This window comes from Setaria viridis, chromosome 8 (assembly GCF_005286985.2).
Source record: "Setaria viridis chromosome 8, Setaria_viridis_v4.0, whole genome shotgun sequence".
Lineage (NCBI taxonomy): Eukaryota > Viridiplantae > Streptophyta > Magnoliopsida > Poales > Poaceae > Setaria > Setaria viridis.
In genome coordinates this window covers 40,066,189-40,085,082 of record NC_048270.2, presented here as the reverse complement: position 1 = coordinate 40,085,082, position 18,894 = coordinate 40,066,189, and the positions used below count along the sequence as shown (strand labels likewise).

The following is an 18,894-nucleotide window of genomic DNA, read 5'->3' as shown; positions in this document are numbered from 1 at the left end:
AAGGGGAGCAGTAGCAGAAAGGGGACTCAGAATAGTGCCGTGGTTGTGTGCTATATATAGTCACAATTGCCGTGGCTGTATCTATTCACACTTGCATGCACAAAACAAGTGGAAGGAGTTCACACTTGCCGTGGCTGTTTCAGTTTCACAAAAATTAGTGGTCTCATTTCACAAGTGGAAGGAGTTCACACTTGCATGCAAAAAACTAATCACAGGAATTAATATAGCACTGACCAAAGGATTTCAGTTACCTTACATAAATCACTTCCATGGTCACATTTGTTTTCACATTGTAGCTATTGCATGATCAATTCTAGAAAAGGTACAAGTCCATCAGTTACCAGTTCATTGCAATTGAATAAGCAATTAAAGAAGGGTTGACAGTGGCATACATTAGGAAATAAAGCAAGTCTCATGCTCTCTAGTGCCAAATTTCTCTCAGCCAAAGCATCTGCATTAAGCTGATCATGAGGTGTAAGCAGTAGCTGTGTGTAAGTTTCCAGCATTTTGCACTTAGTTTGTTCATGAGCTGCTTCATGACTAATCTTAGCTGCTTCAATCTTCTTATCAGCCAAACTTTGCTGAATTTCTATCATCTTCTCTCTCTCTGCCCTGTTTTTGTTGCTTGCTTCAATGAACTTGTCAAATTTATTGTTCAAATTAGACAAGGCGTCATTTCCCTTTTTGTTGCCTTTCAATTCTTTTTTGGCTTTCTTCTGTCCCATTGGTCGCTTTTCTCCATCTAAGTCCAAATTCACCACTGCAGATAGGTTACTGTTAGCCTTTGTACTCTTTTCCTTTTCCTTCTTTAACCTAGCAATATATGCTGACCATTTCTGCTGACCACGTACTACCTTCCACATATGCAGCAGATGGAATGCCTTACCACTATTCTGGCCAGCCCACATCTCTAATGCTTTGTCAGTCAACTGGTCATCACTCATCCCACTTTGCCATACTCTATCGGCATTTACCCAAACACCATGAAAATCAGTTAATGGTTTCCTAGAGCGATCCCAACGTATTTTCAGTTGGTTTCTGTTCCTCTTACGGCTAGTTTCTGTGTTCTTGTTGTATTCTGTAGTCACATCTTCCCAATACCGCTCTACCTTCTTGCCATTTCCATCGACTGGGTCCTTTGAATTACGCAACCAGGCACTGGCCAATTGTTTATCTTCTTCAACGGTCCAGTTCAAACGCTTGTCGGTTCTAGCATCGTCATCAACATTAATTGATTCATCTTCTTCTGCACCTACATCTTTCACTGCATCATGAGATAGACCATCTTCTTCTTCTGCTGGAGAATGAGTTCTTGTAGCACCCAGGTCAATTGGAGACACTGAAGACCGATTCATTGCAGCACCAACAAAGTGGAAATTCTCTGGAAGATTGGTTCCATTAGGATGGTTAAGAAATGGGTTGGAATGCAGAAGATTTGAGAACCCTCCTTGTGGGTATAACCTGCAACCATATTGTTTGTTGTGTGGTAAGGTTGTCTGTTATTATCGTAACTTCAGAGAAAACTGAAAGCAACAATATATAGTGGCTCAATCGTAACCAAAAAGGAAGAGGTGATATTAGCAGTCACCTAATCTCTTCAAAATGAGAGGAACAGTATTGGCAAAAGGCATTCAAACTATTATCCATGAAATATATATATATATATACTAAATTACTAAAATCCACAGAATGCATGCCATAAAACACTTCAAGAGCAACACACCGACATGGCAAATTGAGAACAACATATAGGAAAAATAATTGCTATGAAATTGGCATGCCTAGCAACACCACGGCATGTCATTTATGCATATATACATTTTTCACATCTGTAACTAAAATCTAAAATCTATAACTACAATCTATAATCTATAACTACAAAGAAGCTGTGACCAAAATCTATAACACCACGGCATGCCATCCACGCAATTCATCTAGTTAACGCAGAAAGCTGTGACTATATATAAAATCTGTAACTACAATGTGCATAGACAATCTGTGATCCATAGAAACGTATTTCTGTTGACATACCCTTCACTTCACTAGGAGAAGATGTTGGCCACCATCCACCAAAGGGGGAAGCACTGATTGGAGAACTGGTGACGGGAGCAGCAACACCTGCTGTTGCAGCGCTGCCAGCGGGAAGGCTCCGAGTTGCAGAAGCACCTGCGGCCGGAACACAGGTCCCAGGAGCACGGATGGCCGGAGGTCGGGTTCCACGGCCACCACTGCCCCGCCGGGAACTAGGCTTCGTCAATCGATTCATCCCTAATTCGAGATTTGTGTATGGATTTGGGTTAAAGCTTGTTGGGGAGGAGATCAGTTGGGGAGAAGATTTGGGGATGGATTGGGCGTACCTTGATTTGGAACTGGGTTCCTTTTGTACAGCGGCGACGAGCTGGAGAGCGCGGGGGACGAGCTGGAGAGCGCGCGCACGGGAGACCTTGCACGCAGGAATCGGCGGGCTCCGGCTCGCACGCGGGAGATGGCGCGCGGGAGAAGCGGGAGGAATTTCGGCGGCGGCGACGGCATGGCGTACTGGATCCGTAGACTCGACCTTCCCCTCCCCCAATGCGGAGACTGGTGGAGTCTTCCAGCCTCGAACGAATCGAAGACTCGGTGTCTAAATAAGACGTCGTTTCTCCGTTTTTGCTCCTCTCTCCTCGTTAAATTACTTGCCACATCATCCAAATGCTTACATGGCAGTGCAATTAATAGGGATAGACTCCACGATGAAGTCTGCATTGTGAGTGCTCTAAGAGGTCTGATCGAGGCAAAGAGTATTGATGCAGCACATGTGCCATCTCGCAGCGAGTGCAGATCACGTGTAGGCCGGCAACATGTGCCATCTCTCAGCACATGTGCCTACATATTAACCTGTTTGATTACTCGCCGTTGACTCCCTTACATATTAACCCGTTTGTAATCTCACTTGGACCGCGCACCCGAAAATTTTTAAACGGCTCGTTCGCTTCCACTACGGAGCTTTTCTTTGTAGAATGTGACACGCTAAAAAATTCTTAAAAAACCGGTAACCGTGGACGGAGTGCCTTAACAACCGCCTTCAATTACATAGCACATGTGCCACCTTCGGGACGACGCGGGGTCGATCCGTTTTTCCCGGGGGTGCGACTCGGAAGCAGATACCGAGCGGTTTTGCTTCATTGTAAAGGCGGTGCAGGGGTGTTTGGGAGACAGAGGCTAAACTTTAGCCATGTCACATCGGATATTCGGATGCTAATTAGAAGGATTAAATATAAGCTAATTACAAAACTAATAGCAGAACCTCTAGGTTAAATGAGACGAATCTATTGAGCCTAATTAATCCATCATTAGTGAATGGTTACTGTAGCACCACATTGTCAAATTATGGACTAATTAGGCTTAATAGATTCGTCTCACGATTTAGCTTAGGAGTTGTGTAATTAGTTTTGTAATTAGTCTAGGTTTAATACTCCTAATTAGTGTCAAATATTCAATGTGACGAGGACTAAAATTTAGTCCCCTCCTTCCAAACACCCCTGCTATGTCATCTCTGAGCCCTCGCAGCATAGTTGTCAAGGTAATTAATGGATATAGAAATTAGCACCAATGTCCCATTGGAACAGCCGTAAGTGGTTTGCGGCCGACGACTTGACTCGGTGGCCGCGCCGTCACTATGAACCACCGGCACCCTGTCGTCCTCCATTAATTCTTTGTGCCATTATTGCCTTGTGCAGTGCAGAGGAGCGTGGTAGACGAAAGGAAGGATTTAATAATTTTTTCATTGGGCAGTGCAGAGGAGCGTGGTAGACGAACTTCGTGAATCATGCCAAAAGATACATTATTGCCTTGGACAGTGCAAGAGAGATGGTCAATCATCGGAAGACGGAAGCAATATCATTGTTTGGACTTTGGATGGGGCCCAACTTGTGCATAGAGAGTCTGCTCCTGCTCCTGCCATTCGCTTGGGCATAGAGAGTGCGAGAGAGATGGAGGAGCGGCTTGCCGTGACCGCAGCGACCGGGGCGTTGGGGCCGGTCCTGCTGAAGCTCGCTGCTTTGCTGGGTGATGAGTACAAGCTTCAGGAGGGAACCCGGCGAGGCATCCAGTCCATCAAATCCGAGCTCGAGCCAGTTCACCATCTCCTGGGGAAGTTATGGGGGAGGTTGGATCTTGATGTGGCATGCAAGGATTGGATGGCGGAGGCCCGAGAGCTGTCCTACGACATGGAGGACGGCATCGACGGCTTCACTCTCAGTTTGGAGCATGGCGACGGTGGCTTCATCCAGCGGGAGACAACGGATGACAGCCCTTTCAAGGAATTCATGGAAAGGGTCAACGATGTATCGAAGCGGTGCGGCAAGATGCAGAAGGTTGGCGACGCCATCATCTGCAACCGTAGCAAGCTGACCACCGACCCTCGAGCTCTCTTCCTACACAAGGATGCATCGGAGCTCATGGGCATGGAACGAAGGAAGAAGTCGGTCATGCAATTTCTTCAGAACAACGAAATGGTATGCATTCTTGGATCTGCAGGGATGGGCAAAACAACTCTTGCGGACCTGGTGTATGAGACAATAGGAGATGAATTCCAATGCCGGGCTTTCGTGTCCGTGCACCCAAGTCCTAACATGACGGAGATTCTGGGTACCATCCTCAGCCAAGTAACAATGTCTGCTGGCAGTGGCACCGAACAAAATATCATCAACGACATATCAATTTCCCTCTCTGACAAGAGGTACCGCCTCTCCATTCTCACTCTACTTCATTCCTCTCTGAGAAGAGGTACCGCCTCTCCATTGTGCGTGTGATGCTACTATTTTGAACAAATCATAGTATGTTAGGCCACGTTTAGTTACCCCCAAATTTCCAACTTTAGCACTATGCAAAAAGAAGATTACCCATCACATCAAACTTACGGTACATGCATGGAATACTAAATGTAGACGAAATCAAAAACTAATTGCATAGTTTTGTTGTACTTTGCGAGACGAATCTTTTGAGCCTAATTAGTCAATGTTTGGACAATAATTCACAAATACAAACGAAATACTACAGTTACGCATTTATGACAAAATGCCAATTTTACCACTCCTAATTTGGGAACTAAACAAGGCCTTAGGAAATTGGAACGCTAGTGCCAAAACCCGTACATGCATGCGTCCACACATATTTGCATTATTTTTTGAGAATCCATATAGATAATATTTGAACTTCGTAAAATGCCTATAATTTAGTATTTATAAGTGACAGATGTGGCATTATTGACCAATTCAAATTTATTATTTTTTTCTTTCTGCTAGCAGTGGCACCGAACCTGCAGCCGAGCAAAATGATTTCATCAAAGGCATATCAAATTTCCTCTCTGACAAGAGGTACGTCGTCTCCATTCCCACTCTAAAAGAATTTATAAAAATTGTAACTGTCATTTATCTAAAAGAATTGGACCTGGACGTGTATGTAACGATTAAAATATGCATATAATGCAACTTATTTCCAAATACAAATTGGATCTATCATGTGTCACTATGACCCGGTTTGGAGCTGCTTATTTGCAGCTTCTACTTATTTTTAAGCTGTGTAGCCTCCCAACCTAAAAGTGCAGCTTCTATGTCCCGTTTGGTTCCACGGACTAAAGTTTAGTTCCTGTCATATCGAATATTTAGATACTAATAAGGAGTATTAAATATAGACAAATTACAAAACCAATTGCACAGATGGAGTCTAATTCGCGAGATAAATCTATTAAGTCTAATTAGTTCATGATTTGACAAGGTGATGCTATACAGTAAATATGTGGTAATCATGAATTAATTAGGCTTAATAGATTCATCTCATGAATTAGCCTCCGTTGTAATTAGTTTTATAATTAGCTCATGTTTAGTCCTTCTAATTAGCATCCGAATATTCGATGTGATAAGGACTAAACTTTAACTCAAGGAAGCAAACAGAAGCGCTTCTTCCATTAAAACGTCAAACTCGAAAAGCTCCGAAGCTGACCGCATGCAGCTTGTTGGCTCCACCGACGAGCTGCTTCCCCCGACCTCCGCCGGTGCGCATGCCGCAGTCTTCCTCCCAGAGCTCCACCGACCAGCTGCTACCCGCGAGCTCCGTGGGCAAGCGCGCTGCTCGCCGCCCCCAAGCTCGATGCCAATATTCCCGACCTCAACCTTGCGCCGCCTGCGGAGGTCACAAGATGATCCATCACGATGATCCATCAAAAAACAAAACCCACGGTGCCAAACTCTATCATGTCAACAGATTCATCATAATGTTGAACGATGAAACCAGCTACAGCCTGCGCCTTTGCTGCCTTAACGGACTTATACCATAAGTAAAATTCAGTTAACGCTAAAATCCATTTGCCCATCCTTCCTTTCATATAACTACGATTATGTAGAATTCAACGATACCGGGAACGAGTTTGACGACCTGCACTACGAAGAGGAAGTTTTCAATGAACAAGACTTTGAAGAAGGCAAGTCCACGCATTACCATCCCTTGAATCCCAAGTTTTATAAATAAAAGAGCCAAATAATAACATGGAATTTCCATTCAAAATCTTGCATAATATTTTCTCTAAGCTGCTTAGTTATTCCTAAATAATTCAAGCCCTCCTTGATACCATAAACCTAGGATGCAATAGAAACGCTTAGGAACTACTTATGGAGTCATTCACAAGTTTACAAAATACCAAATGGTGTGAGTGCTTTGAAAATTAGATAAAAATAACTAACAAGTCTAGCAACTAGATAAGGCTAGACACGAGAGTAAGAGGGTAGCCTTGATGGAGGATCCTATCCAAAAAGCTTAATCTGGTCATATAAGGAGCGGTTCATGGGCAAGTCTATCTGGTGAATCGTACAACCACACGTGCTGAAAAGGTACAACCCTCGGGAGTACCTATCTATGTGAGGCCTTGATTCGCACCCCACTAGCTGAACATAGTGAACCACCCCAAGGGGCCACGGTAGGCAATGGGTAGACTGAAACATGACCTTCACTTTGTCCTAGGTCTGGTCGACACAGGTCATAGGTTGAGATCCAGAGTGGCCTAGTGGTATTGTATACCACATTTATGATGCATCTGTTTTCCCGGGATGTATCTGGATAGCCGAGGCTCACAGATTTGAGCTCACTTGGTCAAAGCTCCCATTGATTAGTCATAACATTGTTTTTGTGAAAATCTTGTGTCTTAGGCCTTGACCTGAGGAGTTGTTACTAAATAAGGCAAAGCTAGCTCAGGAAGTCCCTGACGGATCCTGATGCTAAATAAAATATAGGGACAGGAAGGGATGTAGTTTGCCCCTTCCAGGACCAACAAACTATTGCTAAATGTCCTATATTCCTTTTAAAGCTATAACTTTTCACCCCGCATAAAAATGGCTTTTTGGCAAATATGAAACTAGAGCCATCCATGAAGAAATAGCATGAATAACTCTATGACAGTGGGATTTGCTGAGTACTCTACTTGCTTTACTGCTTTCTTTCTATAGAGGAAGAAATGGTTGTTGAAGATGATGAGGATCTTGGAGATCGACCTTAGGAGCCAAGTTGCTTGTGGACTTGGAAATACTACATAGAACTCCGTTGTATAGCTACTCTGAGGCTACCCTTAGTGGTATGCACTTTGTTTCTCTTTTGTAAACTTATGTAAAATGTCGATAAAAACTATACGAAGTATGGATGTGATACTTCTTGTGAGAAATGCCAGTATCATCTACTGATCTAGGAAATAATACAAATGACATTCGGGGTTTCCTTTAAGAGTGGCCCCCACACTATCTTTCGTGACTTGACAAATCTAGATTTTGACTTCCCAATTCATTCTTGCCTACTAATATTGCAAGAAAAACCATAGGTGATACATGTTAGTTTGAAAACCTAGCTTTTGGTGTAATCTAATTCCAACCCATCTCTTTGTTTGTTACTAAAATCTGGAATCAAGACAAAACATTTCATTTTTTGTTACTATAAGGAAAATTTCCAAATTACTTCTCTCAAGTATGCCCACTGTTCTGATAATCCTTGTTGGGACTCGCCCCTGGTCTGATGTCAAGGTTTTGCTCAATTATCTCCCTATCCACCCCTGTAAGGTCACTAGTGAACCAAGCGAAGATGTCATTGTTCCTGTTTAGGAACTCGATCAATTGCTTTTCCTCCTCTGGCTCGAGGTTAGCCCCAATTGTAATGTATCTGCCTTCAACGTAACCGTCCAGCAAGATCTTTTTAGTTTCGCCATCTACACTCATGCTTACATTTTCTTTGTCCCTCTTAGGTTCGACATAGGGATTTTTCTTTTCCTGTTCTTCAACTTCTTTTGTTGGTACTAGGTGATGCACATTCTTTTGGCCTGTCTCACCTTTCTCTATGTTGCTTGCTATTTTTTGGTCACCATAAACTATGATGATTCCCCCCGAAGCTGGTATCTTCATGCAGAGAAAGAGTTGTCTGATGACTGCGTCAAACTTGTTGATAGAGCCTCGCCCGAGAACGGCAAGGTAGGGGTAGTACATTTCAACTACATCGAACGTGATGTTCTCCATTCTTGAGTTTTCTCGATTTTCGAAGGAGACCATGAGTGAAAATTTTCCCAAGGCTTTTACTGGTCTTCCTCCAAAGCCAAGCAGTGGGAACTCTGCTAGTTGAAGTAAATGTTGATCAATCTTCATTTCTCTGAAAGTATTGGCAAAGATGATGTCTGCGGAGCTCCCGTTGTCTACCAGGACTTTTCCAATTTTCCAGCCAGCGATGATAACGTTTATTACCATGGCATCATTGTGTGAGGTTGTCTTTAGTTTAACATCTTCCTCAGTAAAAGTGATTGGCAAATGCGCCCATTCTGGCTTCGCCGGGGGGCCATCAAGTATGATTGTGTTCACTCGCCTAAAGTAATCCCTCCTATGCATCTTGTTTTCAAATTCGTGAGCGGAGCCTCCTGCGATCAACATTATCATCTCGTAGGTTGGTAGGGCCTTTGAGTCATCTTCGCGATGCCTAGTTTGCGAAGATACCCTAGAGATTGGCATGATTGTGCCATAGATGGGTAAGGCATTGGGATTTCTATTTGGTGGGTTTGGTTCGACTTTGGGTATTGCATTTGACATGTTTGGTGGTGGTGGTGGGATTTCGTGACAAGGTTGTTGCGCGAAGGTTGCAGGTTGCGGGACTGGCTGGAATTGGGGTTGGAATTGGGTTGAAGGTTGCCAAGTCATTGTTGGCTGAAAAGGCACGAAGCCAGTTGGGTTCGGGTAGTATGGGGGTTGTGGATAAAAGGTTGTTTGATGTATGGTTTTAGCTGATTTTGCTGCTTCTTCAGCTGCTTTCTTTTCTGCCTCTCTTTTTGCAGCTTCCAAAGTGTCGGGGCACCAGACTGTTGCATGGTTGAGATTTTTCCATGGAATATGCAGTAGAATGGCCTTGGCTGCCTGGCTTGATTGTCTGGCTTTGGGGGGCCATTGCTTCACCCTCTTCCTCTTCCGTTATGTCCCCCTCTGTGGGTGTTGCCGAAGCTGGTGTGGTTTTGGTGGTGTTGGTTTTGGGCTTGGTTGTGGTTGTAGTTTTAGCTCTGGTTAGGTGCCTGGTTACCCTCAATTTCCATGACTTGGTTGGCCTGATGGCGGTTATTATATGTCGAAGCTTGCTAGTTTCTTCCTTTCTCCATCCGTCTCTCTTGGTTTCTTTGTGCAACCCTTCTTCTATGATCTTCATCTAATTTGCAATACTATTCTAGCTCCGGGAACAAGGCCTCCATTGTCTTTGGTGGTTTTCTTGACAGCTTTGAAGCAGTTGGGCTGGGGTTGAGTCCCAATATGCAAGGTTATAGCGATACTATTTGCAACTTGCGATGTCTGTGCCTTGAGCTGAACGAATCTCTTAACATAACTTGCCAGAGGTTCCTTGTCTTTTAGCTTATAGCTGTAGAGGTCTCCTACATCAGTTGGAGCTTGGTGAAAACCCCGGAAGTTTTGTGTTAGCTTCACCTTCAGATCAGCCCAGCTGTACACTGATTATGGTGGGAGCAGGGAGTACCAGTGTTGGGATTTGGAACCCTAAACAAGTTAGAGAGAAGGAAAGAGGATGGAGCAAGTCTAGTGAATCAAGTGAACAAATAGCCAAGAGTCCTTCCTTCCACCACTTTGATTCCTTTTATAGGGAGGAGGGGGAGGAGGTTGTTTATATTTGTTCCACTAGTGGGGTTCAATATTACAACGAGGTCCCTAGATTATTACAACAAGGTCCTTGGAGTTTACAACCGAGTCCCTAATCATTACAAACAGGCCCTTAGCCCCCTTTTCGAGCCTCTTCTACACACAATGGGGGTCTCTAGCCTTAGTCTACCTAAGGCTCACCCCCAACAACCAGTTCAATGCTGCTCCTTCGGATGCAATAATGAATGACTTTACTAGTACTGTGTCGTCCCCTCCGGCCGAGGCGATTGCAGTTTCATAGCTCATGAGAATCTGATGAGGGTCAGACTGATCGTTGAACTTGGGCAGTGCCACTGCCATGTAAGTGGATAGCCCACGGAGCTGTTTGTAGCTGGACAGACAATGGCGAGGTCTTGTCTATGGTTACATGGCAGCTCGAAGTCGGTGGTGTGCCCTGTGAACCGAAACCATGGTTTGTGAATATCATACGAGTGGCGTTGGTGTTGTAGGTTTGTGTAGGCTGTGATATTGGTTTCTACGGCGTGCCTTGCAGATTCTCCTGCTCTCTCAGCTCTTGCTGTAGCTGCTCTAACTGCCTTTTGGCTTCGTTCAGCACGGTGAGCTTCTCTGCTGCCTCTCTTTGAGCTTGCAGTTGTTGTGCATAACTTTCCTTTTGCCTCCTCACTTGCTCCAGTTTTATAAGGACCGAAGCTAGTTCATCTTCCGAATCACTTTGATGTTCATCTTCTGTTTCCACTAACGGGTCATCTTTGTTGAGGGCATGTTGTGTGGCATTTGATTTATGTGCCTTCGCTCGTAGGATGTCTTCAATTCTCTTGTATCCTTCTCCCTTGTTAATTTCAATTTGTTGTATTGGTTCAGAAGGGATAAGTTGCCTCTCCTGTGACTTCGGGTTCCGTGGCAGTCTTCGTTTTCTTTTCTGGTGGCATCGTGAGTTCCTTAGTGGCTTATAACATGGTGGGCACCAAATGTTGGAGTCGACCTCGCGGGAAGTGGAATCACAACACAAGGATAGGATAGGATCGTCTTAACTTTGGTTTGGAAGAACTTACAACTTCTCCTCAGGTGGACTTATCAATGTATATTGCGTATCCGTTACAACAGGGTAGTGTCCCCTTTATATAGTGCTCCTAAGTGATACATTTACATCCCTTAAACACCCCTACTCAACCACTACATCCTAAGAATATGTCGTACATGAAGGTCATTCGGGGCTTTTACTCATCACGTCCTGAACTTTTCATTACACATTTTCCCTTGCTCAATTGCTACATTCGCAGGATATTCTCTTAGGGATGGTCATTTAGGTATCACGCCTTTCACGTCTCCCTTCGCTTAGCTTCGGGTCCTGGTGTTGTGCCCAAAGCCGTTCCGGCTTCGCTTGCCGTCTCCTTCTTGGCTTTGAGGCCAAGAAGTGATCCATCGTGCTCAAGCAAGGCAGGTGTTCGAACTTACTCCGACATCCCAGCGCTTGACCTGCATTCAAAAGGAGAAGTTCCCTGTGCTAGTCCGTCAACCATCTATCCTCTAAGGCATTTCACCTTTCTTCCTGTACACAAAAGCCAAACATGCTTCACAGCGAGGTTATTTAGCCAGTTAGTTTGTCGAGCTCTTCTATTAGCTTCGGGATGATCCGGTGAAGCTAACAAGTTCCGATCCAATCCGAAGCTGGCATGTCGTGAAAGCCGACCAAAGCTAGAGGTTTTGGCACAGGGGCGAGGCAAGTTAGGTTTCAAATGCGATCGAGGGTGACCGTCTTTTTGGTGGATCCCCGACAACCCCTGAACTATTTTTGTTCATTTTACACCTACAACTATGTTAATTGGTCCGATTTACCCCTTAGCAAGACAAATCTTATAAGGATAAATTGGACCAATTGGCATAAATCTAGGTCTAAAATAAACCAAAAAAACCTTTATGGGGGTTATCTAGACTTCGGCGATACTTGAAGGGAGTAATTTGAACTTTTTCGTTATTGCAATGGAATGAAAAGTTGGTTCAGCACACAACTTAGTACCAAGATGTCATCTATGAAGGAACTATGTTTGGTCGTATATTATTTAATTATTTGCGTAGATACATTATAATGTTTTGTGTCAAAATGTAGATACATTATTTGTGTAGATACATTATAGTGTTTCGTTATTGCAATGGCATGAAAAGTTGTTGTTCTCTTTCATATAATGGCAGGCGTGAATTGAAAAATTTAGAAACAAATTAGACCCAGTGCCTATGGTTATCCAGGCTAACTACCAAATTGATGGCTGCATGTATTTGGGAATTTCTAGGATTCTGTTTTTATAGTATGTCATGTGAGTATGAACATTCCAATCAATTAGTAATAGTAACATGGGATTGTTGTGTTCTGAACCTCGGCGAAGTCGGGAATGTATCGGACTCAGGCGAGGTTAGGGCATAACGAAAAGAGTTTCCCGCCGAATATCCTCTCATTCAATAGTGAATGTGAAAATTACAACGGGGTAGGGCTCCCCTTTTATAGTGTCTCGGGGGCACTTTACATTACACACTTACCTCTATCCAACTACTACATTCCTGAAATATGCTTTACACAATGGTCATTGGAGGGTCACACTTGTCACGCCACCCGACAACCTCCGCAAATCACGCTCTCACAAGGCCCCACAAATTGCGCCTTGACTACTTCAACGCTTTGACTGTTTCAACGTTTCCCACTTCATTCTTCTCAACCTCGCGCCCGAAGCTCGTTCAGCTATGGGTGTTATGGAGTCCTTGACCTTGCACCCGAAGCTCGTTCACATTCGGATGTGCTCGCCACTTCATCCTGAACGAAGTAGCCAAACAACTCGGTACCCCTAACTTTGAGTGCCCAAGGTAACGTTATTTGGTTAGTGAATCAGCCAAATCCTGCCTTAGCTTTGGGCCCGACCTTAGAATCTGGAGGTTAGGATTGTTCCCTTGCGTTGTGTTCTGCTTGAAGCCGGTGATTTTCTTCCGAAGTCAATTGTTTTGCATGACTTCGCGGTGGACTTAACTAGATTCGAGTGACCTCGAGGGCAATCGTCTTTTGGGCGATCCCAACAGGGATAAGATGGCCCAAATGTTAAAGTTTCTTTGGTCTTGTTTTTTTAGGTACCTGGTCATAATTGATGACATTTGGCACTGGGAAGAATGGGAAGTCATCCGTAAGGCTCTTCCCAAGAATAATCTGTGCTGTAAATTAATCATGACGACCCGGGCTAGGAGTTTAGCCGAGAAATGTGAAACTGAACAAGGTGCACATGTGTACAAACAGAAGTTTACTGTTGGGGAAGCTGCAAAACTATCAGCTATGATACTGAGCAAATCTGTCAAGGGAACCAACGCGCAGAAGCAGATTGCGAATATGTGCGGCGGGTCAGAATTTAGTTTTTGTCCGCTAGCAGTAATCTGTTTGTCGTCAGCATGGGCAGAGAGCCACCATCATGGGGAATATAATACATGGGCAAGCCACATTCTGGATGATGGGTTTCTGAGTACTCCATCCTTGAAACCACTGGTCCAGAGTCTATGCCTTGGTTTCGACGATCTTCCCGTTCAGCTGAAGACTTGCTTGCTATACTGTACCATATATCCTCCGAAGGATGATGGTATTAATAGGGGATGCATGGTGAGAAAATGGATTGCTGAAGGATTTGTTTCGCAAGTTGAAGTAGCAAATTCTTACCTGGAGGTGCTCGTGTCCAGGAATCTGCTCGTCTCCAGGAATGCGAAGTGCACAATTCACCCCATCATGGCAGCCATCCTCGTGTGCAAAGCAAAGGAAGATAATTTTATTGCTTACGGATGGGGCGGCAACTCCTCGCATGCCAAACAGATCCGTCGTCTTTGTCTCAACACGTATGGCTGTCCAGATGAGGATGTGCTGTCTCATACTCGCTCCTTTGTTGTTTCTGGTTATCAATGCCAGCTGGATGGTGTGCCCTTCAAGGCGTTCAAGGTGCTGCGAGTGCTAGAAATACGTAACAGCAGTCGTCTAGAGAATGGTCATCTGGTCGATATATGTGGGCTGATTTGGCTCAAGTATCTGGATCTTATGGGCTGCGGTCAAATCACAGAGCTCCCACGGGAGATTGGGAGACTTCAGAATCTGGAGACCCTGTACGTGGCAGGTACACAGATTAGTAAACTACCAACGGAAATTGGGAAACTGCAGCACTTAGAGACTCTGGATGTAAGTGACACAATGGTCACGGAGCTGCCAAGGGAAATGAAGAACCTTGAGCGCTTGGAGACTCTGGATGTATGTCGCACAAAGGTCACGGAGCTGCCTACGTGGATCGAGAAATTGCAATCTTTGAAGACTCTGGATGTAAGTCGTACAGAGGTCACGGAGCTACCAAGGGAAATTGGGAAACTGCAGCACTTAGAGACTCTGGATGTAAGTCGCACAAAGGTCACGGAGCTGCCTATGGAAATCAAGAACCTTGAGCGTTTGGAGACTCTGGATGTAAGCTGGACACGGGTGAGAGAGTTGCCTAAGGAAATCGGGAAACTGCAGCATCTGAGGACTCTGGACATAAGAGGTACTAAGGTCCGAGAGCTATCCTGCAGTAGAGACCCGAATCCGTTATTAAGTGTGGTTGTTGATTATGATGAAGTGGAGAAGTTGATTATGTCGCCTCCGGGTGTCATTAGCTCAAGTGGTGGTGAAGAGGTTATTATTTCCTCTTCTGAAGCAAAGTGCAGGGATGACCTATCCATCCTCATCCTCTTTAACCATTTCCGCTGGAGGTGTGAAGTCCTACCAGTTCGGATGCTTAGAGTTGCCGGGAGACACATGAAAGTCCCGCAGTGGGTCAAGCAACACTTGTGGAATGTCTGCTCCTTAGATATCAGGCTCTGCAAACTTGTGCACGAAGACCTCGAGTTTCTGAAGACGCAGATGCCCAACCTGCAGGCTCTCCAACTAAGGTTCGAGGTCCTCCCACGGGAGGCGGTTGCCATCACTGGTGGAGGGTTTCCAAAGCTAGAGACGTTCTACGTCGATGGCCGTCTGCCACGGGTGATCACCTTCGGGGAAGGAGCGATGCCGAAGCTGAAGCATCTTGAGTTCAAGTTCTACACCGGAACAGCAAGTCAAGACTACTACATGGGCATCAAGCATCTCGGCAGTCTTGAGAAGGTCGTGTTCCGATGCTCCGAGTACTATACAAGTGACGGTCCGGGCATCCGCGAGACAATAGATGTACTGAGAAAAGAAGCCGTGGAGCACCCTAACAAGATCACGCTTTGGGTCAATGGCATGTTGCCACAGGATTTCGGCACGGGTGCAAAATGGATAAGCCTTGCCGATAGTGCCATTGTCGAAAAAAGAGAGAAACTATTCTGGGCAGCACGGAAAAGATTGCCTTGAGAAGCGAGCTCAGCTTCAGTGGGTTGGTGGCCGTTCGTGAATTAGAGGTCGATGCGCCGTTTGTGCGGGACAACACAATTTATGTAATAATAATTTCTGCAACTTTGGATTCAAGTAAGTTACGTATTTTTTGAACTTGGGTCTTCCTTCTCTATATATGTCACACATTATCTGTACGCACGCTTGTTCGTCATTCTCAATATTTTTTCCAGATCACTTAATTCTGTTGGTCATATGGTAGCTAATGTAGCCATGACTCATGCCAGTGATCCAGTTCTGTTAATAATTTGCTCCCATACTACGTATTCTGGAGCAGTTGCAAGAAGATTGTCTTGATGATGCGAATGGGCTCATCCATGTGCTAATGTGGTTGTATGCAGACTTTTATGTCATCTTCTTCCCAACAGTTTTTTCACTTCGCCCTACTGTACCTTCTGGGAGCCCTGTTGGAGCCACGGCTAAACTGCCCACACATGATAGCACACTCTGCCTTGACGACAGCAGCTTCCAACATGGTCGATCAGATTCAAAACGGCTTCGAGAATTGTCGAATGACTGGCCGGGGGGCTTTCTGGGCTCACCAAGCTTCTGTGGGTGTGGTAATATATAATTTTACTACAAAAATTAAAGAGAAGGAAAGAAAAGTGTAAGATAAATTGGGCCGACACACTCACAGCCAGCTCTGTCCGTTTTTCTATTTCATTCATTTTGTAACCGGACAAATATATTTCTAACGTCACACCAACCACTGATTTTGTAAACTTAATATATCCTTGTAAAGTCACCTTTGTACAATATTTTAGTGCATTATGCATTCAGTTTGAACACAATATTTTCTTTTTAGACAAATAAACTAGCACAAGCTGGAACTAGTTCTCAAATAGAGAACAAGTTCTCAAAGGAAAATGTTTTCAATACTAAGAACTTAGATTATGTATTTTTAAGCTCTAGAATTCAGACCTTATTTTTATGTCGTCTATTGACTGTTGAATGTTCTTGATGGAGTCGTATGTTCCTTGATAATCATTGATCAAATGCGTCATGAATGTTGCACATTCAAGATGTAGATGCTGGAACAGTTTTCGATTCCATCATCAGTGATATTCCTTAATAATCCAATTTATGTATCTATAGTTCATATACAGTTGTAATAACAATGATGAAACCTGCTTATTCTATACTCCATAACATATACGAGGAAACATGAATATATTTGAGTCGCTAAAACCTCTTACTAATGCAATGTAGATGTATACTTAGCAACTGACCCTTGAACACCAAACCATAATGTGCTAGTCACTGGTGGAAAACTGACCTTTAGTCCCGGTTGATAGGGAGCAAATCTTCTGAAAAACCATCCCGGATAAACCAATCAAGACAAAAGGGTGGGGGGCGTCTTTAGTCCCGAGTCCCTCAACTGGAACTAAGGACTGTGCATCCGCGAAATTTCAGGTGCGCGCCATGCAGGCGCTTGCATGGCGCCTGTAATTTCATGCATCACAACCCCATTAGTTAACCTTTAGTAGTTGAAATTTTTTTTATAATGAAATCAAACTAGTATTTAAATAAATCAAACTCGTATTTATACAATTACTATATGTACAATTCTTAGAATATGTACAATTCTTAGTGTATATACAATTATTATACATACAATTCTTAGTATATAAACAATTCCTAGGATCTTCCCGTCGAGGTGTTGCTCGGAGCATCTTAATTTCATCCATCGTAATGAAATTCTCCTTGTGGATTTATCACCTTGTCCACCAGGAATCCTACGAGACCTTCACATATTGCCCCTATTCTTTCCTTCTCCAAGATACTATGTTGAATATTATGCATCTGTAATTTGGAAATATGTGAATAATGTTACACAAACAATTAAATATAAGGAGCTAGAAAACAATTAACTATTAATAGTTTTATTTTACATACTTTTTTTCATGCTCCGTCAACCTGACCATGTGTGACACAAAACTATGCATGTTCTCACATATGTAGTAGCCACATAGATTATTCACGGGTTACTATCTTCAACACTTCAGTGGGGAAAGAAACAAGTTATGAAATATTCATGATATAGAATGTACAAAAATGTGCAAACTTCATACGTACCGGGTACTTTGTGTTCCATGTAAGTTTTTCTTTGAATGCACATTTGTGTTTCTTGTGGAATTGTCTCCATGCGCTACGGATTAAAATAATGAATGATACAGTGTTAGCCAAAAATTTAGGAAACAAACTTTTGCATTGAGATAAAGGTCCAGAATTATTACAAGTTTAGGATGTCTTCAATGTCTTGGTACTCCGCTAGTGGTTTTCTCAACGAATCGAAGACAGTGACGTGGCTTCTATCACGCTAAATTATTATGAGGATCCAGTGGAAACTACGTATGTAAATGTTCATATATATTAGAGCTACCTAACATTAATCAGGTAAGGAAAAGAAAACAAAAATAGATGGTATATAAACACTTACTTGAAGTTGTATGGAAGCAGTATGTAACACTTGTAAGCTTGTTTGTCCAGGAAATTGAATACTTCCATCAACATTTTCTCTAAAAAAATCCCATATTTGATCTTGATTAAGTAGGGATGGATCCATGAAGCTAACATGGAAGTATCCTTCTCGTCGGCACTTCTATATTAGCGTCCTATATAAAATGGAAGACAAAGTTAGTAGGGCGACGCACACATAAAAAATAATGATATGAACCAAAATTTGTATATAGATAAACGGATACTTACAGAGCCCAGGCGCTAATGAGAGAGACATCTAGGGCATCATGATGGTACACTTCATATATATCTTTGAATTCCAGCCAGAGGAGTTTCTCGCCTTCGTCGAAAAAATCTATCAGTTTACCTTAAGGCCAAACATCGCCGTCTGGTCGGCGGACGTCCTCATGTACCATTCATGGAATTCATACATCTTTGCTGATAACTTCCCTACCAACTTAGGCCTTACTAGAGACTTGCAGCTCAAAGGTCCATTTCGGTTGAACTGGCCATGCAGCTGGCAGGTCAACTTGCCCTAGACATGCATCAAGTCCCATACCTGTATCTTCCATGAATTTCAATACTTATTCTTGTTGATCCAAGGGCATTACTGCTATCCTTGAAGATGACTTTCCTTTCCTTTTTTTTCCTCTCATCATCTTCTTGACTGATTTTGACATCTTAATAAAAAATTGTAATTTATTTGGATCTACTGGAGGTGGCTCCATCTCCCTTACTATTTTTTCTTCGGCCCTTTTCCTAGACCACTCCCTGCATTCTGCATGGATTTCGACCTAGTGTTCCTCATGAGTCATTGCCTCCCAGTGTTCCTCAGGAGTCACTTCAAGCTCCTTTGTTTCCCTCTTT

At 43.5% G+C, this 18,894-nt stretch overlaps 1 protein-coding gene across 3 annotated transcripts; it reads left to right on the top strand.

Moving 5' to 3' along the window:
* Positions 1 to 3,712: 3,712 nt before the first annotated feature.
* Positions 3,713 to 16,322, top strand: LOC117866490 (disease resistance protein Pikm1-TS). 3 transcript variants are annotated; one of them, XR_004642907.2, is made up of 4 exons: positions 3,713 to 4,720; positions 5,286 to 5,357; positions 13,266 to 15,642; positions 15,909 to 16,322. XR_004642907.2 is itself a non-coding variant. In XM_034750704.2 (3 exons), exons 1-3 carry the CDS (start codon positions 3,972 to 3,974, stop codon positions 15,526 to 15,528), a joined length of 3,081 nt encoding a protein of 1,026 aa, XP_034606595.1. In that variant the 5' UTR covers positions 3,713 to 3,971; the 3' UTR covers positions 15,529 to 15,744. The 3 variants fall into 3 exon arrangements, 2 of the variants coding, with proteins under 2 accessions (XP_034606595.1, XP_034606593.1); XM_034750704.2 differs by lacking the exon at positions 15,909 to 16,322 and having other exon boundaries at positions 5,289 to 5,357; positions 13,266 to 15,744; XM_034750702.2 differs by lacking the exon at positions 15,909 to 16,322 and having other exon boundaries at positions 13,266 to 15,744.
* The last annotated feature ends 2,572 nt before the right edge of the window (positions 16,323 to 18,894 follow it).